Source organism: Seriola lalandi, unplaced genomic scaffold, assembly GCF_002814215.2.
Source record: "Seriola lalandi dorsalis isolate HSWRI2012SDOR001 ecotype SW California unplaced genomic scaffold, Sedor1 jcf7180002054579, whole genome shotgun sequence".
NCBI lineage: Eukaryota > Metazoa > Chordata > Actinopteri > Carangiformes > Carangidae > Seriola > Seriola lalandi.
The window spans coordinates 1788050-1814781 of NW_019525132.1; the positions used below are offsets into that span (position 1 = coordinate 1788050).

At 39.2% G+C, this 26732-nt stretch overlaps 2 protein-coding genes across 3 annotated transcripts; one reads left to right on the forward strand and one right to left on the reverse strand.

Annotated features, from left to right (window-relative positions):
• Window positions 1–1371: 1371 nt before the first annotated feature.
• LOC111663641 (tetraspanin-8-like) lies at window positions 1372–7118 on the reverse strand. The gene is made up of 9 exons (XM_023417912.2): window positions 6926–7118; window positions 6037–6105; window positions 5482–5589; window positions 5247–5324; window positions 4280–4375; window positions 3345–3437; window positions 3164–3235; window positions 2907–2990; window positions 1372–2191 (listed from the first exon to the last, which is right to left on the reverse strand). The coding sequence occupies exons 1-9, from the start codon at window positions 6983–6985 to the stop codon at window positions 2066–2068; spliced, it is 786 nt and encodes a 261-aa protein (XP_023273680.1). The 5' UTR covers window positions 6986–7118; the 3' UTR covers window positions 1372–2065.
• A 2948-nt stretch (window positions 7119–10066) lies between these two features.
• On the forward strand, window positions 10067–16885 carry LOC111663628 (pseudouridine synthase 7 like). 2 transcript variants are annotated; one of them, XM_023417893.2, is made up of 10 exons: window positions 10067–10148; window positions 10625–11436; window positions 11905–12064; window positions 12276–12495; window positions 13847–13945; window positions 14170–14251; window positions 14527–14692; window positions 15506–15641; window positions 16088–16141; window positions 16226–16885. In XM_023417893.2, exons 2-10 carry the CDS (start codon window positions 10647–10649, stop codon window positions 16562–16564), a joined length of 2046 nt encoding a protein of 681 aa, XP_023273661.1. In that variant the 5' UTR covers window positions 10067–10148; window positions 10625–10646; the 3' UTR covers window positions 16565–16885. The 2 variants fall into 2 exon arrangements, with proteins under 2 accessions (XP_023273661.1, XP_023273662.1); XM_023417894.2 differs by having other exon boundaries at window positions 15506–15632.
• Window positions 16886–26732: the final 9847 nt, after the last annotated feature.

Genomic DNA, 26732 nt, shown 5'->3' on the forward strand with positions numbered 1-26732 from the left:
GTTGAGGAAGTTGTACTTGAGTGTTTCCATTTTTGGCTACTTTAGACATCCCACCTTGACCAGCTCCAATATGAAAGTCGTGCTTACACATGAATGCCTCAGTAATACTAATCCAGTAATATAATATCTAATAACAGAAATGGGGCCTTCTGCCTGCAAAACAAGAACTCAGTGGTGGAGGAAGTCCATACATCCTTTACTTAAATAAAAATACAAAAAAAAAACACAAACAGTATTAATACCATGTAAATAAAAGTACAGAAGTATTCTCTGATGAAACCATGTGAAAGCAGTATTTTACTCTTGTAGCTGGTTGAGGTGGGGCTACTTTGAATGACTTTACATACAGTTCGGTTTTTTTGACCTGCACAAATGAGAGGAGCTTGGAACTGAGCTTGGACAGAGTGATCAGATCTCAATGTGGACACTGCAGACACATGTTAATTACCATGTGTAAATATAATCAGGTTAAAATAATATATACATATTATATTTACATGTTGTAGGCAACTTCTGGTATATTCAGGCATCATAAATACACCATGTGACCTTGTATATTTGCCGTTGTTTCCAATGTTTTTATGCTGACATGATGAAAAACAAAAACAATGAAATCAAGTGAACTCTGCCGGCTCTGATAGAGTTGTGGTGTAGTTGCCTGCTTTTGCCTCTGCGCTGTAGCCCACTGCAGGGGTATCTTCCTTCTGATTCAGCCCACACCAGATGAAAATACTACAATTACTACAATTACAAAACCTAAAGGAAAGAGAAACAGAGATGGGTCTTTTTACTTCCTACTCATCTTTTGTTTCGTAATCCGATGCCAATACATAGTTTTGAATAGAGCTGCAATTTTAGAAATAGACTGAGGGGGGCAGAAAAGGCAAGGCAAATGAAGTGAGAGAGATCTTGACATGGACATGATGAGATGTTTTAATGACAACCTAGCTGTCTACCAACTATACTTAAGAAATTATTATCTGCTGTTTTTTTTTTATTTTTTTTTTAAACTTGACCATAAGGTTCCACCGTGCTCCCAAATCGTTTTTATCCAGCCCCTTAAGGAAACCACAAAAAGTGTGAATTAGCTGTGAATTTAATTATTCAAAAGTTCCAGAACAGTTATTAAAGTCGTTGAGGTGAGATTATTTTGTCAGTTGCAGTTTCTGAAGTCCAGAATGAACTCTGAACCTCCGCTTTTAAGCCTTAATGAAAGAGAAGTCCTTTAAGTGCTCAAAAATTTCATTGACATTTCAACATCTACAATGTCATGACAGCTGGGTTGGACAGTGTGCAAGTGTCCCACCCTATCAGAAATGAAATTATTAATGTCAAAATAAGAATATGCGTCGACTTTAAAACTACCCCACGTACTCAAACAGTTTCTTTAATTAAAATGACACAGAAAATTTAGAAAAACTGAAAACAACAAAGTTTACATAAAATCTGGCACAATATAATACAGAAAAAGATATAAAACTTTAAAATACAATTATTCTCACTAAAGCTCTAATACATTCATGTTTCTGCTTTCATGTCTTCATGAGTGATTCTTTCCTAAACGCACAGTCTTCAATCATCTCACATTAATGTTTTACTCTATTTACATATGGTACAAAATGTCTAATTTTGCTGTATGTGTGCTGCGCTGAGGGCTTATATCTTCAATCAAATGTGCGAAATTACGATTTCAATCTGGGATGAAAATACCAACTATCTGAACTATCTCTTTCCATTATTCTGTAACTGGATTCAGGGCTAATGTGTAGCTTATGTATCTCAGTTTTCATCATCTTTCTTGATTATCACAATGAAAAGGGAATGCTTTTTAACACTTTCTTGCTATTTTCAGAGAATTTCAAAAACAGGCATATTCAGGCAGGAGTAAAATGAATAAAGGGTCTAAGTTTTAAAGAGACAGAAAACCGAACAACAAATACATTTAGATATTCAAGAAACATATATACACTTGTAAAAATCCCATTGTTCCCACTGTTTTTTTCACTTGCTGACATGATGATATTCACCAGTGTAAAGAGCAGCCACGAAGAAAAAACCAATGAAATCAGATTAACTCTGTAAGAGTGGTGTAGTTGCCCGCTTTTGCCTTTGCACTGTAGACCACTGCAGGGATATCTTCCTTCTTGTTCAGCTGACACAAGATGATAATACTCAGCACTACTGACAAAACCTAAAAGGACAGAGAAACAGAGGTGGGTCTTTAGTTCCTACTTATCTTTTGTTGTTTCATCATATGCCAATGCGTTGCTTTGAATAGAGCTGCAATTTCAGAAAGAGACTGAAGGGGGCAGAAAAGGCAAAGCAGAAAGACAAAGTGAGCTATAGGCTTTACTTCACACATGGTGACAGGTTTTAATGACAACAAGTTAAGATTAAAAAATGGCTGAATTCCATTTAAATACAGAGCCATCATTAATATCCTTAACAAGACCTGAATTTTCCCTACTCTCACAAGTCAAAAAGGCCTAAAAAAATATTCTTTTATTTTCCCAATAGTACTGTATAAAAGATAATGTATTTGCATGTTTACAACAAAGAGAGCAGTGCTCTGTATAGTCTTTGTTTATGAGACTATGAACTGCAGATTACAAATCTGACAACCTCCACAAGCAAGATCTCGCAGCACGTTTCCCACCCGAGGAGGTGAAATCCTGGACAAAAAAAAAAAGTCCACTTGCTACTGTTCTGAGCAACACAGTGCTGACTGAAGATGACTCAGATGAGTGTATACATATTTTATCTGCCCAATACTGGATTTTGGTAGTTGGGCAGTCAAGAGAGCAATGTTCAGACAGGTTATGAAAATCAGCCAGAAACTATAAAAATGAAGGGGACATGGGAAAGTGGGTGGGTACAATCATGACAGAGAGGTCGACAGTACATACAAAGAGTAATGTGAGTCCCAGCAACACGCCCACAGTCACATTCAGGAGGAAAACGTATCTATCAATCAAGTATGGAAGGCATGGCTGAAAGAGAGAGAGGGAATCCATCAATGTAACTTTTCATATGTTCTATGAAACAAACTTGTAGTTCCATCTAATAAGAGTTCAGGCAGGAATTTCAGGCAGGAGAGGATATTCCTTATGTTTTAGAATATGAAAAATAAAACCAAACATTTTAACTGTAATGTTGTTGTTACCTCTTTATAAACCATGACGGGCTGGTCATCAATCTTGTGCTTAGAGTGTAGGCTGTCTATAGGAACTGCCACCTGAAATACACAGACATGAATCATTAGCCGAATGCTGACAGGTGATGCAACGGCAAGATAAGAGTCTATTAGCCATGTAAGCTTGGTACAGAAATGCTTTCATACTCACACATGGATTAGTGGACGCTTCAGTACATATGCAAGATTCTGGGATGTCGTTGCCCCACTCCTTGTAGCCCTGACTCAGTCCACAACACTGCAACTGAGACAGAGGAGGAAATTAAAATGCATAAAGAGATTTTGTAACTGCAAAATCCCAACCCCATCTCCAGATTCCTCCTACTAACAATCTGTTCAGTTAAATTTACTGAACTGTGTCAGGTCTGTGCTACTGAGGAATTTGTTTGTCGCACCTATGTGCATTTGTGCCAGGAGGCTGTGCGTTCTGTTTGAATCCACTTCCAGGAAAGCAGGGCCTTAAGAAACGGCTTGTCCGAGCCAATGTTTTTGGCAGATCGGATGATTACCATGCACTAGAACTTCAGTCTTGTCTCATCAGCTGCAAGACATTTCATGATATGTGGTAACAGCGTAATAAAGTTGCTCATTTTGTATTGGTCCTCTACAAGCATATTCATCTGCTACTCTATGAGATTGTGCTCCATAAAAATAAGATTGAACTTGGACATTTGTTTGTACACGTGTTCCAAGTCAGATTTGACCAAACTTTCTTTCTTTTTCTACTGCACAAGCTTATCATCGAACTAAAACATAACAAATCTAGCAAAGACGTTAGTCATATTAGAGGACCAAAAATTATTAAAAAATGTGACTCAAACATCAGTCGATGATATGTCATCAGATTTCCACTGTACTGTGGCGGAAACAAATAGGGGAAAGGGAAACCACAAAGTGGTTTCGGCAACATGAAGTTCACTGGTAAAAACATATTTCGGCAGCAAAACAGTCCATGACTAATGTGCGAGGCGGTCAAAGGGACAACAAGTCAATGAGATATTAGACTAAAGTATATAACAGCCTAGGTGATGATACTGGATAGTGATCTGTATGACCAGTATTTGTATGAGGTCTATTGTTACCTACTTCCATCTGTGTGTTGTTGAGGTGGGCTCTATGAACATCGTTTAAAAGACCCGAATGTTCCCCACCCTCGAACATCTCCTTCAGTTCTTCAACCACCTGCACAAACAAAAAAAAAAAGTTATATAAAATTACAAGGAATAAAAAACTATTTGAAAATGTTAATGTATGCTTTTTTTTGAATATTTGTGGCTCATCTGACTGAAATTTATGCAACTCGCTTAATTTATCTCAAAAACACATACAGATATGTAGGTTCATCAAGATTCCTGATTCCTCTGACATATTCTGTCTATTAAAATAAGTACTTTTTATTAAAAGGTAGTTGAGTTTGTAGGAGGGTGTTTTTTTGTGTGTTACCTTCTCAAAACCAAAAACACTAGAACAGAAGGAATGGATTAAATTCTATGTTTATGAGCCATAATGTAAATTGCAAACATTAGCATAGCCAGCTAGCTAACATACTACCTACTATAGTAACCTAGTGTTATATCCACAGGCTTAGCCATTTTGTATTATTTGGGATAGGCTATGTTCAAAAAACACTGATGTTTCTTTATTTCCACCCTTATGAATCGATGCTGACTTTTTGATAGGGAAGAGCAACTTTAGCCACTATGTGCACATTTAATCCCTTTCAGAGGCTTTTTATTTCAAAATGAACCAGCTGGAAACTTTAAAAACACAGATTGAGCGTTCAACCAGCTCACAGAGTTTGTAGAATTAGCATTTGCTTACGATAGCTAGCTGCAGCTGATCAAATCAGCTAGCAACTGTCATTTCAGCCTCGAAAATCCAACATCGCCAGCTAGAAATTAGAATTCTATTTTGTTTACTTTGGTGTGAAATCAATAACCCACTGTTTGAAAAACTAACGTGAATTTCAAGTGGTAATCTGCCACCATTAAAATTGTAAGCCACCATACAAGAATGGACAACACAACACATTTTAAAGTCAACTTTGTAATACCTGAGGTTTCCTAAACAGTCCAATTATGACAGCAGGCGTAATTGTGTACAGACTGCTCAGGATCATTCCAACTGCAAACTGAGACACACACACACACAGACACACACACACACACACACACACATTTATATACACGTATGAGCAATTTGATCATGGGAAAAGGTGAAAGGGTTTGTTGTAGATCATAATTGTTCACTACTACTACCAAACAAATTTAGTTTTTTTATTTACCCACCAATATCAGCGCCCATTTCTTCTTTTTGCAGGCACCAAACAAACCAGTCAGGGCAAAGAGCAGAGTTGCAATGGAAAAACCATACGAGCCATATATTGCTGGTTCTATCTGTGGAGAAAATTGACAGAGAACCAGGTCAACGGGCTCAGTGAACACTGAAAAAGTTCGATGCCTAGTGTCAGCATGCATGCTACTGATATGTCTCAATTGCTGTCTTTAGTTCCTGCAGTTTTCATTGTAACTGGATCACTGGAAATGTCGAGGTCAGTTTAGACATACATCAACCATACAGAAAGCAGTATTATTCCAGTACTTTTACTGAGGAAATGATGACTAGTTGGAGCTATACCTTATCACCCTATCTGGTGAATTGGAATACTATATTTTGCACCAACTTATAAAGGATCAAAGTGGATTCAAAGTTGGACTTTAACTCATTTTTTTAGTGCTAAGTGTGTTTAGTTGTGTGGTATTGTTGAAGAAAATACTGTGAGAATAAAAACTTTCGATAGGAAAAAAAAGATTTGAGCTGGAAGATAGACTGATAAATATTACCTCATTGTCATCTCTGTATAAATGTCCGTGGGTGAACAGAGTGTATGCCAACATTAGAGCACCAATAATCTGCAACAGAAGCGACACACTGCATTATTTAACATCAGCAGAAATTCATCTGCAACTATTCTGATTCAAACATTTTAATTCAAGCTTCTCAGTTTTGAGGATTTCCTGCTTTTCTTTGTCTTGTGTGACAGTAAACTGAATATCTTGGGATTTTTCACTGTTATCCAGACAAAACAAGCAACTTGGAAACATTATACATAGGACATTACAATAAAGTGTAATTTGTGTAATGACAGCTTATAATCAGGGGTGGACAGTAACGAAGTACATTTACTATAGGACGGTACTTGAGTACATTTTTCAACTATCTTTACTTGAGTAAAGTCCATGTTAGAAATGTCATCAATAAAGAAAGATTCCTTTCATTTAAAATGTTTGCTGTGTTTATCTTGACCAAACTTCAAATCTGCTTACAAAAATTGGCCGATTCAATTGTGTTTTTATGATAATTTCTATAGGATATTCTACAAGCCTTTTATTCTACAAGTCAGTCAAGTGCATTCAGTAGGTTGTTCCAGAGTCATTCGGTTCTGTAAATTAGAAAGTGGAGCAATACAACAATGTGATGACATTAAAAAAATTGGATACTTTTTTTAAAATTTCTAAAAAGTAAGCAGCCTACGCCTGTACTTTAACTCAAGTAAAAAAATGTGAACAACTTTCACTTGTATTATACTTTCAAATGGAGTCGTGCACTCTGTCCACCTCTGCTTATAGTACACTACCTACACATATAAATTCCTCTTACGTCACATGACAATTTCAAATTGTTATCAACAGAGGGCTTTCATTTCTTGTTAAAAGAGAAATATCTACTTACACCGATCAAACTGGCCACAGCAATGTAACTCCGTTTCAAACAGACGTTCACTTTCCCCATTTTGTTTCTCTTGAGTTCGCGGTCAGTATATTTAATGGCGTTTGAAGCTTTCTTATAAAAGATATCCACGTCCTACAGAGGGAGAGAAAGCGAGAGAGATAATCCTTGGGAGGCTTCATGTCTTGTTGATGTTTATAAACAGATAAAGCGGAAGGAATCCCCACGTTCTTCTGGGAAAGCCCCTCCCCTTTTGGAGAGGGGACTGTGTATGCGTGTGTGGAGTTGGAGAAGTGGGGAAAATAATCAACAGAACTTTGGGGAACATTTGCACAGATACAGTATATCTTTACACATTGTTCAACGGAAGAAAGGCTGATCCAAATTGTTTATTTCTGTTTTGAAGGCTCTGGTCTGGAGCCTGGAATCAGCTGCTCAGTGTGCTCACACTGTAGGCATTTATGTAAATGATGATGTTATAAAGACAGTAGGCCTCATCCACAAATATTTTCTTAAGTATTATCTTAAATTCTTAAGAAAACTCTACGTCAGGTTCATGAACGTGTTCTTAAACTGCAGAATTGTGCGCATCTGTGTTCTTAGATTAATGAGTGCCAATCTCCTCGTAAAATGAAAGCGTGTGCCAGTTGGCCCCAATTAGCATACGTAAACACCCGAAAATGCCCGTAAAAGGGCATGAAACTGAAGGGTCGTGTGCAGACACAGACAGAAACCACAAAGAGATATGAAAATCTAAAGATGGAGCAAAGGAATCAAAACGCAGTGAAAGTACTGCTGCAGGAAGTGAGCTGAAAACGAACGGTTAAGTGTTAATATAGCGTTCATTTATTTCAAAAGACCATAATGCTTTGTAAAATAACAAAAGTTATTTAAAAAAATATATATTTTAATGACAAAAATATTATTGTAATTTAGATAATATAATAGGCCTATAATATAACTGTAGAACCGTAGAAAACGCAATAACCACTTATTTTGTTCAAACATGTCAGCACTCAAATGTGCGTAGCAGTGCTCATGAGTGTGCTTAGATTCTGTTCTTACCTAAGAACAAATCCCAACTAAGAAAACATTGGTGAACATCAGAATCTTCCTAAAAAGTGCGTAAGTCAGTTTTAAGAAGGAATTTCTTCTTAAGAGTGGTTGGTGAATGAGGCCCATTGTTCAGAAGACTTCATAGATCAAATATAGAGGGTATATGTGTGATCTCATTCACTCAGATGCTAAAATGTGTAGGGTGATTTGATTACAGGTGATCATCAGCTGGAGCAGAAATGTTTGTTCGGACAGCAAATAAATACAACCCAGCTCCTCATCAACACACGCTGTAATAGAAAATGTGATCATGGTCTTCTTTTACTCTACTCTACTTTTTTGTCCCGTTTTGGAAAAACAAAGGAACGATTGAGAGGCCGCATCACATGACTCCTTGTCAGGGTCCCACACACAAGTACAAACACTCTCACCATCTATCCATCTATCACATATCCCTACACAAACACAGATGCACATTGTTGTAACATTAGTAGTCACTGGAGAACTACCAAAATATTTTGAACATTCAAAACAGATCAAGAGTAGAGCATGTCCTGCAGAGCATATATACTTCCTGAAAACATACTGTTCACATCACTCACTCAGGCAGACATCAATATACACATACTATACATAGCAGCTTTCTTAGTGCCCCATGCTTCCAGTTGCTTTAGTCAAATTCACCAGCGCACATCCACAACATCTTTGGCACACACATGTGTAAATTGGAACAAATTCACACATCTGGTTGACATAACTGCACTGATGCATTCTTTGGCGCAGATTATGCTGGTGGGCGGATTGAAACAAAAGGCCAAGAAAATTTACTTTACCGGAAATGCTTGGACCAGATCCACTCTCTAGCGATAAATGTTGTGCAGTCTGATTTACCCAAAGCAACATCTTGAGGATATGTGGGAATACACTAAGTATCTGCTTACATGAAGTCTGTATATGTAAATGCTACATTGGATTGATACACAGGAAAGAAAATGTATAACAGCTTTTGCATTTTAATATCTGATATATTGATCATCATTCAAAGCCTCAGCATTGGCTGAGGGGAAAGTCCATCGATTTTTATGTGGGAACTAAAATTAGTAGACTGTATATCAAGATGGACGTACACTCCGTTACGTCACAGTTTGGTTTCTGAAAAGCAGTTTTGAAAGTCTGAAGAGTAGGTTGCTCTGACTCGACCCTAACTCGACCCTAACTCCCTGCCAGTATTAAGAACATATTGCAATAAATATGATCATTGCAAAATTTGGAGTTGTGCAACTACTCTGGATTTACAATTTAAAATGAAGCTTAGATTTCAACAACAGCCAGGCAAGGGACCTTTAATCTCGAGAAATGCTTCTGACTCTGCCCTACTGCCCTATTGCCTTTTAGGCAGTCCCTGGAGTCAAGTAATGGCATAGTGTAATCCACTTATTATTAGTGTATATCTTTATCTTTGAGAAAGTAATAGTACATTCCCTTTATGTTGCACAAAACTCCCACAGAGGAGATCAAGACTTCTTGCTTCTTTGTTGAATAGTTTGGCATACAAAATGCCAAGAAACTGGATAAAAAATGCATAACAAACGTGTGTGTGTGTGTGTGCTGTGACTTTCAGTTGTCGCTATACAATTGATTTACTGTTTCCTGTCTTAATTTCTTCTGGGAACTGCTGAAGTTAAACCATTGTGTTAAACGAACATTTCATTGCGTGTGGTATCAAAGCAAGAATTAACTGGAGGGCACAAAGTACCAGTGAATAACCCACTGCAAGGAAATCACACCCCAACTGACTGGGGTGCTGCTCTTCATTTCTCTGGAAGCACACCATGTTTTTGGAATGACTGCCATATTACAATGACATTTATAAAAGAAATCATGGAAAAGGAATGGGAATTCTCTTTAGTTGTTTCATTGCCTTTCCGACAAGAAACGTTAACAGCCCATGAGTTTATTACAGTTGTGAGTGTAACGGAGCAGGTGTAACAACATGTTGCACGTGTTTATCACAATGGGGTGTGGGCTGCAGAAATGAATCCGCTCCTGACTTTGTTGTCGGTCCCTTTAAGAAAAGTCACATGACGGTCACATGGCGCGGAAGTAGACTGAATTGTGTCGGCGTGGTTGTGTTTACATGAAAAGCCTCTGGTTTACACACCGCATGCAGGTTCGTTGAGTAAATAAACAGTTATTATTTCTTAATAATACATTTATATTCCCGTTTAATGACAGAAATGTGCTTTACTGTATTTGTTAAAGCAGGTACAGCTCTCTGTCACCATAGTCAAGGCAGGGATAATGTGTAGGATACGGATATTACTGTAAATAGACGGACTATTTCGCATGTATAACCTATGCTTATGCAGAAATAAAGCACCTATCATCTTTCTAAGAATATTAACATTGCTTTTTAAGCTGTGTGACAAATCTGACTACCTTTTAAGAGCAGGCTTAAAATCCTATTCTTCGCTGCTGCCGTGTAATGTTAAGTTTATCACCTTATGTTTACCTTCTCCATGATAGTCTCTTATTTTGGACACATGTTTACATTCTCCTTTATCCTTAAGTGTATGAATTGTGCTGTACATATAAATTTCCTTTTTTTTTTGCCTCCCAACATTTCTTATTTCTGTCTGCTCAAAGAGGGAGCCCTGATGAAGTGACCATGAAGCAGGACAGTGATGCTGTGAACGTCCCTGCATGCTTCATATCAAGCCATGAAGGTTTTCTCGGAAGCATCAAAAACTTTATCAAAGACTTTGTGGTGACTGAGATAGACGTCAATGGACAGCAGGTTAATAAAGCTACAGCAACACAGAGCCCAGGTGGTGCCTCCTCATATAAAAACAATGAGACCGCTGCCGAATTTAAGCATAATAATCAGTCCTCTGTCTCACACGACACAGATGTCCCAGCTGATTATGAGGTAGATGTTGCCCCACCTAGTCCAGGCAGCTTTGATTTAGGTGTGATTTTAGGCCAGTCAGTCAGCGATGAGCTTGAGCAGTTCGTGTTGACTCTCAAAGACGAAAAGCCAACCCAGCAGGAGTTATCTCTGGGATCCTTCACTGACAAACACCACAGAGCAAACGTCCACCGGGCCGTCAGACACCGCTTCCCCTTCCTCATGACCGTCACCATTCAGCCCGAGATCAGGGTGAGGGAGGACCCCGACTACAGAGAGCTCTCCCAGCTGGTCACAGAGGACGAAGCAGAGGACTTCTTCAGGTTCATAGATGCCAAAGTGCGGGGCTCATCCTACACGTTTGGACCTGACGACAACAAGGAGCACAGGACGGCGGTCCACCATTTCCTGAGCCGCAGGTTTGGGAAACTGGTGGAGACGAAAAGCTTCAGCGATCAGGGGAGCACAGCGATCTCGGTGAGGCTGAGAGAGCGAGGGAGGCCGAAGAAGAGAAGCGCAGATGAGCGGAAGGAAGAAGAAGTGTACACTGGTAAGGTGTAGGACGGCAACTTTTTCATTATTGATTATTCTCTTATTAAATATACATAACATCAGAAAAGAGATTTAAAAAATGTGCCAGGGCCTAAGGTGATGTCTGCAAATTGATTTATTTTTTCTAAGATATTAGAATTATTATCATATAATACTAAGAAAACTAGTAAACCACTGACATTTTGATATTCTTCTGATATTCTTCCTCTAAAAAAATAATTTTAGCTGTAGTGAGGGGAAAATGGTGTAGTTGTTCCGACTCTGAACTAACATCAATTGGCATTTTTTCAGGTCTGGAAAGTGAAGACAAGAAAAGTGCTGAAAAATATGGGAAGCACACATAGGACTTTTTTTGTTACTTAGCTTACATCATCAACGTCACACACCTATTGATACCTTTTTGTAATATTTTTATGAAAGAAAGAAAACCAGCAATGTGTTATCCTTTGCGTGCCCTCTGTTTCAGCGTTCACCCTGTGTAAGGAGAACCTGGAGACTCTGGAGGCCATCAGCTACATGGCCGCAGCTCTCGGTGTCCTACCGTCAGATTTCACCTACGCTGGGATCAAAGATAAGAGAGCCATCACCTATCAGTCCATGGTGGTGAAGAAGGTCTCACCTCAACGGTAGTGCTGCATTTCTCTTATGGATTTGGTTGCGTTTGGTCTTTACATTTTTTTTCCTGTTCACAAACAGGCGACACAAAAAGCAAGACGGAGGGTTGCAACAGCCCTCAGATGTTAAGGTTCTTTACTATCGTTTGTGTTCGCTTTGAAGCCTCGTAATTAATGGCAGAAATCTGAATGTTTTTATTTATTTGATGTTATGCGTTATTAGGTTGAAAGAGAAGACGGGCGAGTTCGAGAGGAGAGGGATGCGTCTGTCTCAGGTCCGCTCTGTCAGCGAGCCTCTCAGGCTTGGACGACTGCAGGGGAACCACTTTGACCTGGTGGTCCGCGACCTGAGACCACATGGAGCCAGTGACACACACTCCTCTGGTGCAGACAGGCACGCTCGCCTGGCAGCGCTGGTAAAGGAAGCAGTGGAGAATGTCAAGGTATTATTCTGGTTTTTCCTTTGTCGACCTAAACAGATATTGTCCCAATGTAAACACACACAAATGTAACTTTTTATGTGAACCGGCATAAAATATCTACCTTTTAAGGAATGTCTAGACTTTTACAATCCACATGCAATTTATTGTTATTTATTTGCTTATTCATGCAAATATTCAGTCAGCCAATCCTGTGATTGGATGACCTTAAAATCATGCAGATAAAGGTCAGGAACTTCAGTTAATATTCACATCAAACATCAGAATGAATGGGGACAAAATATGATCTCAGTGACTTTAATAGTGGCATGATTGTTGGTGCCGGGCGGTTTGAGTATTTCTGAAACTGCTGATCTCCTGGGATTTTCACTCAGAATGGTGCCAACATCTAGTGAGCGGCAGTGACGCAGTGGACACAGGTTCACCAAAACTGGACAGTTGAAGACTTGGAAAACGTAGCCTGGTCTGATGAATGTGGATTTCTGCTGAGGCATGCAGATGGTACGGTCAGAATTTGTGTCAACGGTCCAGGCTACTGCTGGAGGTGTTATGTGTGGAGAATGTTTTCTTGGCGCGCTTTGGGCCCCTTAATACCAATTAATCATGGTTAGTGTGCCACAGCCTGTCTGAGTATTGTTGCTGACCATGTGCCTCCCTTTATGGCCACAATTTACCATCTTCTAACGGCCACTTCCAGCATGGTAATGCACCGTGTCACGAAGCAGAAGCCGTGGAACATGACAGTGAGTTCAGTGAACTTAAGTGGCCTTCGCAGTCTCTAGATCTGAACCCAGTAGTACAACTTTGCGATGTGATAGGATAGGAGATTGGCAGCACGAATGTGCAGCTGACAAATTAGCGGAAAGGATGTGATGCAATCATGTCAACATGGAGCAGAATCTCAAAGCAATGCTTTTTTTTGACTCAATCCCACATGCACTGACCTGCTGCAATAAACACTCACTAAAGCACCAACTGTATTAATTTGCGATTAAAAATTAATCCCTGACAAATGCACAAGTTCCTTAACTTTTAGTAACGTTTACTAGAAACTGCAGTGACCAGCTGTTTTCATTCAAAATAATTTATATTTTGTGACTTGTTGTCTCATAGTTACATCTTAGTTAGGAACAAAAAGGGCTTGGTGTTGAGTTCACAGACAGGACAGGAAAGACAGAAGGTACTTGGAGTAAAACTAACACATTGTTGCTTCAGTTTTTTTTTTTTTTTTTTTTTTTTTATGAAAATGAGTAGTGGATGCTTGCTGTTTCTGTCTCACTCCTGCTGTTCGGTTGAAACTAGCTACTGTACCAATGGATAGCCACCGTCACGCTCACTTTGATTGTTGTTGCAGGCCAGAGGTTTTGTCAACTACTATGGACCACAGAGGTTTGGCAGTGGACAGAGCGTTCAGTCTGACAGAGTGGGACTGGCTTTACTCAAAGAAGACATGGTAAGTGTTACGTGTACAGGGCTGGATATGACTACCCCTAAAACTGTCAAATTCAGGTGAGCTGCCACTGGTCCATCAAAGTGACCAGTTCATGTCCGTCCTTCTGGAGAAGCTGCACGCTTCCCGCGGTCAAACAGTGTCATTCCAGTAAAATAATCATGTCCTGTCAGACTGCACAGTCCCTGTGTGGCTGATTGTACTCAGTATGTTCTTGTGTGTGTCAGGTCAGTGCTGTGCGCCTCTTCTTCACTCCAGACGAAGGCAATGATCCTCAGAGCCACGCAAAGAGGCACTTCCTCCAGACAGGTGGGAGCTGGAACAACAACTGACCATTGTGATTTTGTTTTATTTCCTCAGAGTGCATAAGATGATGTGAAAGTTGCTTCAGAAGAACTTTTCAGTACTGAGTTTGAGGAAACTCTGAATCAGTTAATATTACATGAACTGCCCAGTTCCTCTATTTTATTTTAAAGAATCCTTTTCTGTAGAAAAAAAATTATGCCAACATAGCAAATTTATGACATTTTAGAAACTTTTTTTTTTTTTTTTAAACTTCTGTCTTTCCTGCTTCTCCACACCAGATAATGCTAAGGAGTCTCTGGCTTTGATGCCATTGTCTAAGGCCAGGGAGCGGCTGATGCTGCGGGCCCTGAACCGCTACGGTACAGGTGCAGATGGGTGTGCCCAAGCCTGGCTCAGCCTGCCCCACAGCATGAGAGTCTTCTACCCACACGCCTACTGTAGCAGGTCAGCTGCAAGGAAGATAACCCCAAACACTCACAGTCAACACAGTCTTACGAGAATCATCATCCCGGTTGATTCACAAACTTTTTACTGTTTGCCATTGAGCTGCTAAATTGTAGTAACTGACCTATATGGCAGAAATTTTAAAAAGAGACTCTTTTTTTTTTTTTTTTTTTTTTTTTTTTTTTTAAACTTTCCACAGCTAGATAGATCCAATAAGTTTCGGGGTTTAACCTAGCCCCAGTTTGTGTGTCACAGAGCTAGATCTGATTGTGAAATTGTGTTTAACGGTTACTGCTGTTTAGCATCTTCTTCTACGCATCAGAGAGAAATAAATATTCAGTTTTCCCAAGTTGAGACAGTGTTTTGAATTCAGGTAGGTATAAAACTATATATCCTTTGCTTTAAAAAAAAAAAAAAAACAGGCAAAATATTCATAAATTAAGCAAAATACCCGTGAATCTGGTAATAAAATCAAATAAATGTACAAATTGTGCAAAGATTGCAAAATATTAATTTTGGAAAATCTGATGCTAGCACTGTGATTCACATGTAATGGAGATACGTGAACAGGAATAAGTGGGGTTAGGTTTAACCCAGCATCACCTGCTTTTGTCTTTGTAATTCATAAACAGATTCCACCCTCAATGAGTGATTTATTTTCTATTTACGAAAGGATTCAACATAATCATAAATAACTGTCTCAAAATGAGTCATAATGAATTCAAATTTAAGCCAGCTCCCAATATTTGTATTATTTTTTAACATGAATATTAATATAATTTGCGCTGATCAGTCTGTGTTTATGGTTGTCAGAGTGTGGAACGAGGCGGCGGCTCACAGGTTGGCTACTCTGGGCCACAGTGTCAGGCGAGGAGACCTAGTCTGGATACAAGAAGGGCACAACAAACCAGAGGACACTGGAGAAACCAGCTCTGCTCAGGTGAGAAAGGTTAGAACATGGAAAAAGAATATAATTGCATTGCATCAAAGGAAATGTAGTGTGTTTAGATACTAGAGGAAGCCTGTTGGCAGAATACAAGCTGTTAAAATCGTCTGTAATACCCATTTCATAATTTATACAATAGAAAAACACAAATTCTACAATTGTATTTCATCTGTAATACAGTTAGTATCACATGGAATATACACAGTAGTCATGGAATTACATAGAATTGCAAATATACAGTATATACACCTTCACAATGATTTGTTTTTAGGATAGATAAAAGATAAGAGAAGAGGAGAAGAGAAGTGAAAAAGTGTTGGAATCTTGCCTCTGTATTTATTTACTTTTACTCTGAAATTTGTGGTTAAATGTTACATTCAGGTCTCATACAAACTGCAACTCTGCAGTTTAACACTTAATATCTGACTTTTACTTCCTTCATTTTCCAGATCCATGTGGTGACAGACCAAGAGGAGCAAGGGGGAGTCTACACACTAGGACAAGTATGTATTTCAGGGAAATATTTCTATTTTAAATGCGACTGTTTCGAGTTTTATCACTATAGTTGTTTGTTATTATGCCGTCAGGTGTTACTGCCGATGCCAGGAAACACGGTGAAGTATCCGGAAAATGCCATGGGGACCTGGTACCAGGAGAGACTGGCCAGAGATGGACTGGAGGACTGTCGCTTCAGAGTCGGCAGCCTGAAACTGAATCTGCCAGGCTGCTACCGCCCCCTGCTGGCCCTTCCACGCAACCTCAGCTACCAGCTCCAGAGAGCAGCCTGCAGGGATGGAGGAGGAGGAGGAGGAGAGGTGACGGGAGAAAGGAAGCAGGACTCGCTCGCTCTCACCTTGAACTTCGACCTGGATTCCTCCTGCTACGCTACCATCTGCCTCAGAGAGATCATGAAGTGTGACCCGTAGAACTCAAGGGGAATTGTTTCTGTTGTATTTGTGTATACTTGTGTGTAAAAGAGTCAGCATTTTGTAACTCACCAACAACATTTTTTAACTTTATTGACGCTACAGTGATTGTGATACAGTATCAGTAGCACTTTAGTTTGTTGTTGAAGTACTGAGCAGAAGATTTTGTTTGTAGGCTACATAGTGAAAAAGCATAATGTGCAGTTAGTTAATAAAACTTCTAAGGAAAGGGGCCACTGCCAAATGTGAACATATCTAAATGTAACAGCATGTTAACAGTCATTGTGTTTTGTGCCATCAATAAAACTTTCAGATAAGAAATCATTGTGCTTCTCGTTTTTGTTTGTTCGTTTGTTTTTGTGTGTTTGTGAACTTTTCCTCTGAGTCCAGATTCCATCTAACATGGTATGGAGGACCACAATAATCAAAATAGTTATACAACATTTCATTAATTGATATATAATTGGACAACGAAAACCGAAATGATAAAACAAATTTCCAAATTGATATATTAATCCATCCATACATATACAAGTTCTTAAAGAGTGCTGTAACGTTTCGATTCTTTTCAAATTAAAAAGTGGGGAAAAAATACCAAAAATGGAAAGCAATTTTGAATTCAACTGAAACAATTTGACAATTTTTCTCCGCATATTGATAAATATCCAAGTTCTCACAACTGATAATGTTCTTATTTGGTCTCTCCAGAGTTCATTCCTCTCATTGTAATTTTTTTTTTTTTTCTGTTGTCTGTTTTGTTGTTTCTTTTTTTGCCACAGTCCATCTTTAATTGTGAACATTTTCTTTGTGCATTGCATTGTGGGATTATAGTGTCCATCGGCACTCACACAAAGCGGTGTTGGTGTTCATATTGACCGTCACTGAATGGTTTGATTGGTATGAAAACAATGTGAGTCACATGCTAGGGCCTTCGCAGTCACCCGGTCTCAACCCAACTCAGCACCTATGGGAGATTTTGGCCCAACATGGTAGACAGTGCCAAGGAATATCCACTAGATGGAGACAACAGACAATAATTGTCAGTCACATACCACTGGTAATGCTTTGCTCAAAATGGTCATACTGTATATAAAGATAGTTTTAAACTAATTTGTCTTCAGTTTCCTAACTGCCCACCGGTTTCCTCTTGGTCAAGCTGGCAGGCAAAATATGAAGTTCCTTATCTGAGTGAAAACAGCACCGGCGCCACATGACTAACAGGCTAATGATATTTCAGAGTGAATCACGTTCTCAATCAGAGACTAAATCCACCGTGTCAGTTCATATGATCCACTCTCATGTGAGAAGCAGAGTCATGTCCTGGTGAGAAAGCCATTTTAAGAATCTATTCATAATATAATGAAGCATAACAGCCATGGTGTAATTATGCTGCATTCGATCTGTATTAATATTGAGCCAGCTTTGCGTCCTGTGACTAATTTATGCAATTTGGATGAGGATGTTTAAAGACGGCAGCATATAAAACCTCCCTCATGAATAACTCACACTGGATTTACCTCTGGGGTATTTCTAATACCCGCTACACTGTTAGCAAAGTGAAAAGTAACTGACTATATGGATGTTTTAGTCGGAGGTGGGTTCTGACATGCAGCTTGTCATCAACCCATAGCACTGTGTGATAAAGTGTCTGCCTGTGAGCTAAATTGTCTGCCAAAGAAGCGTATTAGCAGTAATGAGTTTCTTCACTTATTGAAGACTTTTCTTACAAAACGACACACTATCCACCAGAAAGGAGGGTGTATAATTAAAATCCTTGTAGTAACACTTACAGACTGAATCCTATACTGGATATTAAAAGTTTTAGTAAGAGTTTTTATGTTTTTTTTTTTTTTTTTAGCCTCAAGACAGCTTAATTGTGACACTCATAAAAATAAAACGATTCTTTTTTTTCTATATAGTTCTCACATATTAAAAAGTAGTCATGTGCTGGGGGAATCCCCCATGTCCCCCAAGTGAAATAAAGGCTGTATGTTTAATTGTGAAACTCGTTGACCTCTCTGCAGTCTCATTACATTCTCAAAACTTTGGTCTTACTGTTTTTGCAGATGTCTCGACTCAAATGACGCATTTCCAGAATTTCTCGACTATTTACGTTTATCACATAAAACCATAAGACTCAGATCAGGATGAGATCTGTGTGAATGGCTCCTCTATTCGGAGGTCCGTCTTATTTTTGGCTGTGTTTGCTGTGACAGTTCGGCCAGCCATGTTGTCTCTGAGTGACTCTGTGTGTTCGGTAGTTAGTCGTCAATCTGCCTCAGTTCTATGACAACATCTTTACAGCACTTCCATTTCCTTAAATTCAGTTTGGAAATGTTTGAAGGGAAACTACTGTAAGCTACAGTAGATGTAACAGCCCTGCCAAACACTTGAAAGAAGCATTTCACTGCATCACTGTGAAGTTCGCTCTGCACCCTCTGCTTTCTGTGATTGACTGTGGAGCGACTGCACTCTTTATGTCAAATCCCTTTTAACAAGGCATTTATTCAAGGTAGATCTTGGCAATACAATGACATAAAATTAGATTCATTTTTTTTTATGTCAGCTGCAAAAGTACACTCTCACAATATTCAAAAAATATTAATGTTTTAGGATCTAAAGTGGTTAATGAGATGATGAATGAAGGGAATCGGCTCAGACTCTTTTGTGTGTGAGTCAAGAAGTGAAGCCCTGTTGTGATGGTGGACGTTTAAAAGGAAGTTTAAAATAACAGGCCACCATATAAACTGTAATAATATTAATCTCCTAACCCTTATACAGTATGGTCTGTAAGCTATTTTTTTTAATGTATTGAACAAATCAAATTCAAGTAGTCTGATTTGTGTGATGATAGTAGGGGAGTAATCAGATCATTCTGCCTTACAATGTTTTTGAAAGATTACTCATACAGGCACAGCTACACTGGAACTTCAATTCACACATCCATGCCTACAAATGTGAATATTATCCATCACCAAAAATCTAAAAAAAACAAAAAAAAAACACTGCAGTGTACTTGTGTAGCTGAGGTCCAGCCGCACATGCAGCCGAGAAGAGCACTGGCGAGAAGTAATTGATCTGATTCTCCCTCGCAGATAGTGAGGACAGTATTCGTCAGCTGTGATTCCTCTACGCAGAAAGACAAGGGTCGAGTGTCTTCTCCCTCATCTTCTGGCTCATTCCCGTTCCAGCCGGCCGTGGATAAATGTTGACCCACTTCAGCAGCGAAGATGACACTTTACTACTCGTCTCGCCTTGTTAAGAAGCAGAGCGAGGGTGAGTGGGGCTTGAGTGAGAAGGGGAGTAAAGAGTTGTGAAAGACAAGTGACATGGATGTACGGTGATATATTCTCCTCGCGATGAGAAGTCTGGGAGAAGGCTGAGGGTTATGAAGGACATCAAGTGCCTTTCATTTTTTCAGCCTTTTAAAAAGGCCCCCGAAAACACATGTTGGATGTTATTTTCAAAACTTTGATTTTGCTGTTTATTTAGTCATGAGTACTTCACGTTCGCAAGAAAAATTCAAGACTCAAAATCATATTTTCAGGGGTTTTAACTGGGGGAGCGATATTACCGCATATAAAGAATATCTAGCTGCTGGTGGTCTTGGAAACACCTGCTACACCTAGGAGGAAGAAGATGGAGAAAGGCTGACAGAGAAAATAGGAAATATAACAATGGAGGAAGAGAATGATGGATGGCGTAGTGAGAACAGAATGGCAAGCGACAATGAAAGGGGCGGGAAAATGGACTAAATCAGTTGTAAATCACTTTTTATCAGCAGCAATATACTAAAGCATGAGGAAAGTGAGGGAGGAATTAAGGACCACGTTACTTTTGTCATGCACAGCTGGTGTTTCCGGTGTGATGAAAAAAAAAAAACAGAATACACTTATGGCAATGTGAAGAGTTGATACATACCTACGCACACGCAGACACACACGGCTCCTCGCTCATGATTAGACATATAAACATTCCAGTGACCTTTGACCTGCTTGAGCCGTCTGTCCTCCAGTCGCTTGATTGGCAAGTGGCTCACAGTCCGATGTTTTTACTACCCTGATACCAGAAAGTGCATGTGCAAAACGTATATTTAAGTGTGTGTGTGTGTGTTTATGAGCTTGTCTGTGACTGTGAAAAAGAAAGCGAAAGAATGAGTTGAGTGAGTGTTTTTTCTGGGCCCCCATTAACCACGCTGCTGCAGGAGCCGCCGCTGAGTGTTGTCCAGACGTGAGAGTCTGGAGGTTGGATAAGCGTGAGCAATACTGTTGTTACAATGTCAAAATGCTTTCTGACTATAGTCTCAGGAAAAGAAAACAATCCCTGCACCGTTTTTTTTTTTTTTTTTTTTTGCAGTGTGTGCCTTTTCACGTTTGGAGCTGCCACATAAATGTGAATATCCTCCGTTTAGTCTTTGGGATTTCCAGTGTTTTCTTAAGAGCTCATACACTTGCATTGCAGGAATTTTTTGTTGAAGTGATTTATTTAACTGTCACACCTACTCCAAGTGTCATTCACCGAGTTCAGAGTCGGTGCACAAAGGCTCTTGGGTTGGATTCTGGTACGTTGATTGCAACAAACCAAGCTAACAGGGGTGCAGTTGATGGAGGGGAAAAGTTAAAACCAGACCCAGAAATAATTTGGAAATGGTTTTCCCACATGAAATTCTTATTTCACACATAGATGATTCTGTTGCTGGAAAACATAACCTTTTTGTTGGCACGGGTTTTAAGAAAGCTCACAGTAACTGTAACTCATGATGGACCTTGCCTGCGTGTAAAAAGGCGTGTAATAAGAACTCAAGTAAAGCTCGAAAGCACACATGGCCTTACGCATGAGCCATGTGCAAGACTTAACCTGTGACCTATTCGTTATGGGACAGTGTCATTCAACAGTAAAAAACCATGGGACCTTTTCTGCTGCCCAGAGGCTGCTCTCTCACCCACTTAGCGTACTCCAGTCAGTGTCCCACGTGTTAGAGGCCTGCATGTGGAAAATACACTGACCTGATAACTGCAGCGGAGCTATCGACAAGTGGAAAAGAGCAAAACCTACGTGAAATTAGATTGATTAATGGATGGAGGTAATGCTGCAGTGCTTTTGAGAGCGTCACTGGATCCTGCACATATGGTGAGGCTGGATCCAAGGGACAAAAAGAGAGCGTGTGAATGTTGGACAAAACATTCCCATGATGTCAATCTACAGTGTGTACGAAGATATCACCTTTAACCTATTCGGAAACAAGAAATGAAATATTTTATGTTTCTGACAAAATAAAAAAAGATTATCTCCAGGTAGGAAAACCACAGTTGTACTTGAAAGTGTGTGGGTGTGTGTAACTGTATCAGATGTATCATGCTCAGTCAGACGTCATGATCGAGGGTTTGAAACCATAACATGATGGGAGCTTGAGCCAAGTTGAAGTTTTGGGATGCTCCACAGTTTGTGTCTTTCATGATCAAGTTATTACTTTATTACAGCAATCATGGAACAATGTGGTTGAAGCCAGAGTGGAAAATTAATGTTATAGCTATACGCCAAGCGCTGCTAAATTGTATCTCTGGCTGTGAACGAAGCACAGATCCAACACACCTCTTTTCTATAATAAAATAAATAAAAAGCCATAAAACATCTGGCTGCTAAAATATAAAAAGTGGCTGTGGACGTTTAGATCAGAGCAGTCACCGTGTCCAGTCAGTGGAAAAAGTTAATTTCCTGCCCTGCTTGTGACCCAACGAACAAGCTAGCTTTTTTTTTTTTTTTTTTACACACTCGGGCACAACATCAGCGGGGTCTTGCTAAACTGCCTGCACATGAGCCATTAATGGGTTACTCGCTACAATTGGGAATTTTTCTCACACTGTAAAAGTTAAGGCAAAAAAAAAAAAAAAACACAACAAAAAAAAAACTGTTAAACCTCTGGCACTGAGTGTTCACTGTACCCAGGCAGAGTGGAAGAATCTGTTGACTGGCTGTAAAGCACAGGGAGGTGAAGGAAAGCTCATTATTTTTAATGACGTCTCTCCGCTGATCGAGAGAAGGAGAGAGAAAGAGAGTGAGATGGACCATAATATTACTTGAGCTAGCTACAGACTACAATATTGAGACCTTGTCGAAGCATATGACATTAACCTGTGACGACCAAAAACATGGAGGTTACAGTACGTTAAACATTCCCATCATTTCTCAACAAACAAAAAACTTTCAATTTTATGAATGTAAACACATCACCCAAAACATCTTTCACAGAAACACAATAATATATATCATACTCTAAATACATTGTTTAGACCTTCTGCAGTGAATTGTGTAAATGCTCAGTTAAAAGGAAAAGAACATTTTGGCATTAGCTTGTCAGCTGAGAAGATACCATTCACATATCTCCATACTATATTTGTAGCAAGAGCTAGAAACAATTAGCTTAGCTTAGCTTAATAGGGGGAAACAGCTAACCTGGCTCCGTCCGAAGTTAAAAAAAAAAAAAAAAAAATCTGCCTACCAGCTAATAAACATGTATCTTGTACAAGTAGGCAGTTTTGTGTTGGAATTATTTCTTAGCCACTTAAGTATTCTTTGGCTAGTTGCCTGGTTGTTCTCGGTTCGTCTGTTTCTGAAAGTTACAGAAATGGCCGGACAGATGGAGTATAAAGCCGGCTTCAGTCCAGGCCAATATGAGTCCAATCACCTAATTGCCCCCTCATCGTTTCTTTCAAACTTCTTTGGAAACAATGGGGAAATGCTAGCCTGGCTCTGTTCAGTCTATATGCTAAGCTAAGCTAACTGTCTCCAGGCTCTAGCCTCGTACTGATTTAGCATACAGATATGAGAGTGGTATCAACAGGAAAGCTGCTAAGTGTGTATCTCAAAATGTCAAACTATTATTTCAATGAATAACTTCATAGTGTTGCATTATGACAACATATTACATTTTTTATAAAGTAGTCTTATATTATCAAAATTCCCAAACATGAAATAGTTTGCTCAAGATAACCTCCTCAAGTAACACACACACGCACGCACGCATGCACACACACACGCACGCACACACACCTTGAGGGGCACATCACTGAGGTTTGGCGTCCTGTATCCTTTCTTTGCCATCAACTTCTTTCTTTTACATCAGTCAGTGTCTCAGTGGTGTAGCTGGTTTGGGGCCTGACTGTAGCCCTGTAATTACCTTGTTGACTAAATCCCAGCTGTGTGTGTGTGTGTGTGTGTATGTGTGTGCGTATTTGCAAAATATGCGTATGTGTGTGTGTTCATGGACAGATAGGAATGAAAATGGGAGGCAGGCCACTTTGGAGCAGCTGCACCGGTGTGAGCCTGTTGGGTTCAGAGCCTGAGGAGGAGAGAGAGAGGGAGGGAAAGAGAGAGAGAGCTGTCCTCATGGTGATTGATGGAGTAGCTTCCTGTCCTGGTGGAGGTTATTGAGGAGCTCCGAGGGACCATCGTTATTTCCTGATGCTCTTAAATATCCTCCTCCAATCTGCCCCAAACCCCCCTCCATCATTTCTTTCACTTTCTCACTCCTTTCACCCTCCTCTGTACGAAGCCTGCCCCGTTCCCCTAACTCTCCCTCTTGTTTTACAAGGGAATGACAGATACTGTTTACATATGGCCTGCTGATATCTCCATACCCCAAATTATCTACACAGTATCTCACATCCAGCCATGCTTAGACCATTAGATAATGTGTTGAAGAAAGTAAAAGCACTATTTATCATAGATATAGGCTAACAGACACATTATAGCCTGCTAAAATTGGCTGTGGCATATACATAATACTGTTATTCTCTCTGTGTCTATACACACAGTCAGGCATCAGGCCTTTGTCACATATATTTCAACAATGTTTGTCTACTCCCTCTTTTTTTTAACTCCAGTTTTACTCTCTGTTCTTGCTCTCTCTTTTTGTTTCCTACCCTACTATTTTTTTTTCTTTCCCACCTCATGTCTACATTGTAACGAACGCACAAAAGAAGAGGGAAATACACTTATTCACTAACTTGTATATAACGTAAATAAGCATACTACCCAGAATGCCACACTTTTCCCTCTTTATTTCCCCATTCATGTTGAGGAAATAGTTTAAGGAAAAATACGGGGATAAAAAAAAAAAAAATCATATTTTATAAAAATGAAATAAAAAAATATAAAGAAAGAAAAATAATTTATATGCCTAAATATGTAAATCAAAAAATCAAATGAATAAATAAAAATAGAATACATATAATGCACATTTTAATGAGATACAAATTAATATATACATACATGAATGAACAAATATATTTTGTTATTGCTCTTTATATTTCCACATTTATTTATTATTTTATTTTTTCTCTTTATATATTTCCACATATATTTTTCTTATTCTTTTACAGATGTATTCTTTATTATGGCACTCCAGTGACTCCATATGCAATACACTAAGTACCATGAGCTTCTTTTAGTGCTTTGACCACAAAGCATGCATACTTTGTGTGACTGCCAAAGTATACCAAAGGTTTTTAGATTGATTTCCTACCTTCCAGGCAAACATTGGTTTAAGCTAATTTAAGAAAAGTATGAAAATGAACTTGCACAAATTTGAAACTACCCTCAGATCAGAAATCCATCACAATAAATATGAACTCATCTTTATTTATTTTTGTCACAGCCATGGGAATCCAAATGTGAGCAGGGGCTGTTTTACTGTTAGAAAATCAGTCCTAATGCTGCCAACGGAACAACCCTTATATTTAAGCCACCTACAGTATTTGTCTCTTGCTCTGTATGATTTTAATAACTTCTGAACATCAAAAAATACATTTATTTAATAATGTGTTTCAACTGTCCTTAATGTTGATTCTCTCTGTGCCTTCGGAGTCTCAGATATTAAGTCTCAGATGTCTGAGTCTCCCCCAAGAACTTGAATGCACCAAAATGATAAAAAAATATCTGTCTTAATCATGTGTTACGAATGGAAACCAACAGTCCTGGAAGGTGGAGGAAAAGACTGTAATTTAATATGTTGTTAATAGGTTAAAACGTAGAGGATCACCACGGTAATAAGATAGACACTGTATTCTCATCCAGACTTATGTGATGTGACCTATATTGCAACACTTTACAGAGATACTCCCCAAAGTGTACCACTCCATTCCGGCCTCTGAAGCTCAAAAATAGTCTTTTATAACTAAATGTGCATCACTTGGCTAGTCTAGAAACCCAAATGACACAAAGTGCCAGCGAAGAGGAAATGACAGAGGGAGAGATGACAAAAAAAAAAGGGGGTTGAGAAGCAAGAACAGAAAGTACAGAGCGTGCAGTGGGTCATTGTCTAATTAAATTGAATATGAGGGGGATTTGCCAAGAATGGAGCCATTGTTTTGGGTCATCTGGAAAAATCTGACATGCATCTGTGCGTGTGGTTCTTTAAAAACCATCACTCTGCAGAGGAAATGGATTTTGTGCAGTTAGGACGAGAAAAAAAAGAGAGAAAGAGCAAAGTCATTCATCATCAGACTGTGGCTTTCTGTTGAGTAGAAACAACTGAGCACAACAGATGGGATGATATGTCGTTGATTTGGGTATAAAACAGTTTAGCCCACACAGGGAGAGAGATACCGAATTGCTTGTTGTTGCACATAACGATAAAACAACATAGCCATACTGCCGCTACATGATACATAACTGTACCATGACTGATGCAAAACACCTCAGCCATTTTCCCTCCATTGTTGAACTCTCTTATCAGGTCCTTGCTACGATTTGTGTAAATACACAGGCTCAATGGACCGCCATGCCCTCCTTTTTATTCAGTGACATGGTTCTTTGGAGAAGCACAAAGCCTGCATGTCTCACTGATCACCTATGGGAGTTCAACACATTCACACAGAGACATGAGAACATCCGTTGCAGTCAATTTATCCTAAATGGATTCATCTACATTAACGTATTCAACTTGTCAAAAGAAGTGTCAGCGGAGGGCGAGGACAGGACGTTCGGTCATCTTTGGATTGGATGTATGATTTAGAGTAGTGTGTTTAGGAGAAATGCAGTTTTAATGGAGGTAAACTTTTACCGGTCCAGCCTGACAATGCTCATGCTAGCAGGTTGCAGAAAATGTTTCCCAAACTGCTTGTAAAATAAACACAAAAACTCGAGCTGGAAGGTTTTGATCACCATT

Coding starts and splice junctions, on each gene's coding strand:
- LOC111663628 (XM_023417893.2), top strand. CDS start 10,647: ATGAAGCAGGACAGTGATGCTGTGAACGTCCCTGCATGCTTCATATCA. Junction 12,065..12,275: donor AAGAAGGTCTCACCTCAACG/GTAGTGCTGCAT, acceptor ATGCGTTATTAG/GTTGAAAGAGAAGACGGGCG. Junction 12,496..13,846: donor AAGCAGTGGAGAATGTCAAG/GTATTATTCTGG, acceptor TTGTTGTTGCAG/GCCAGAGGTTTTGTCAACTA.
- LOC111663641 (XM_023417912.2), bottom strand. CDS start 6,985: ATGGGGAAAGTGAACGTCTGTTTGAAACGGAGTTACATTGCTGTGGCC. Junction 4,376..5,246: donor GACTGTTTAGGAAACCTCAG/GTATTACAAAGT, acceptor TTGTTTGTGCAG/GTGGTTGAAGAACTGAAGGA. Junction 2,991..3,163: donor CCGTCATGGTTTATAAAGAG/GTAACAACAACA, acceptor TCTCTCTTTCAG/CCATGCCTTCCATACTTGAT.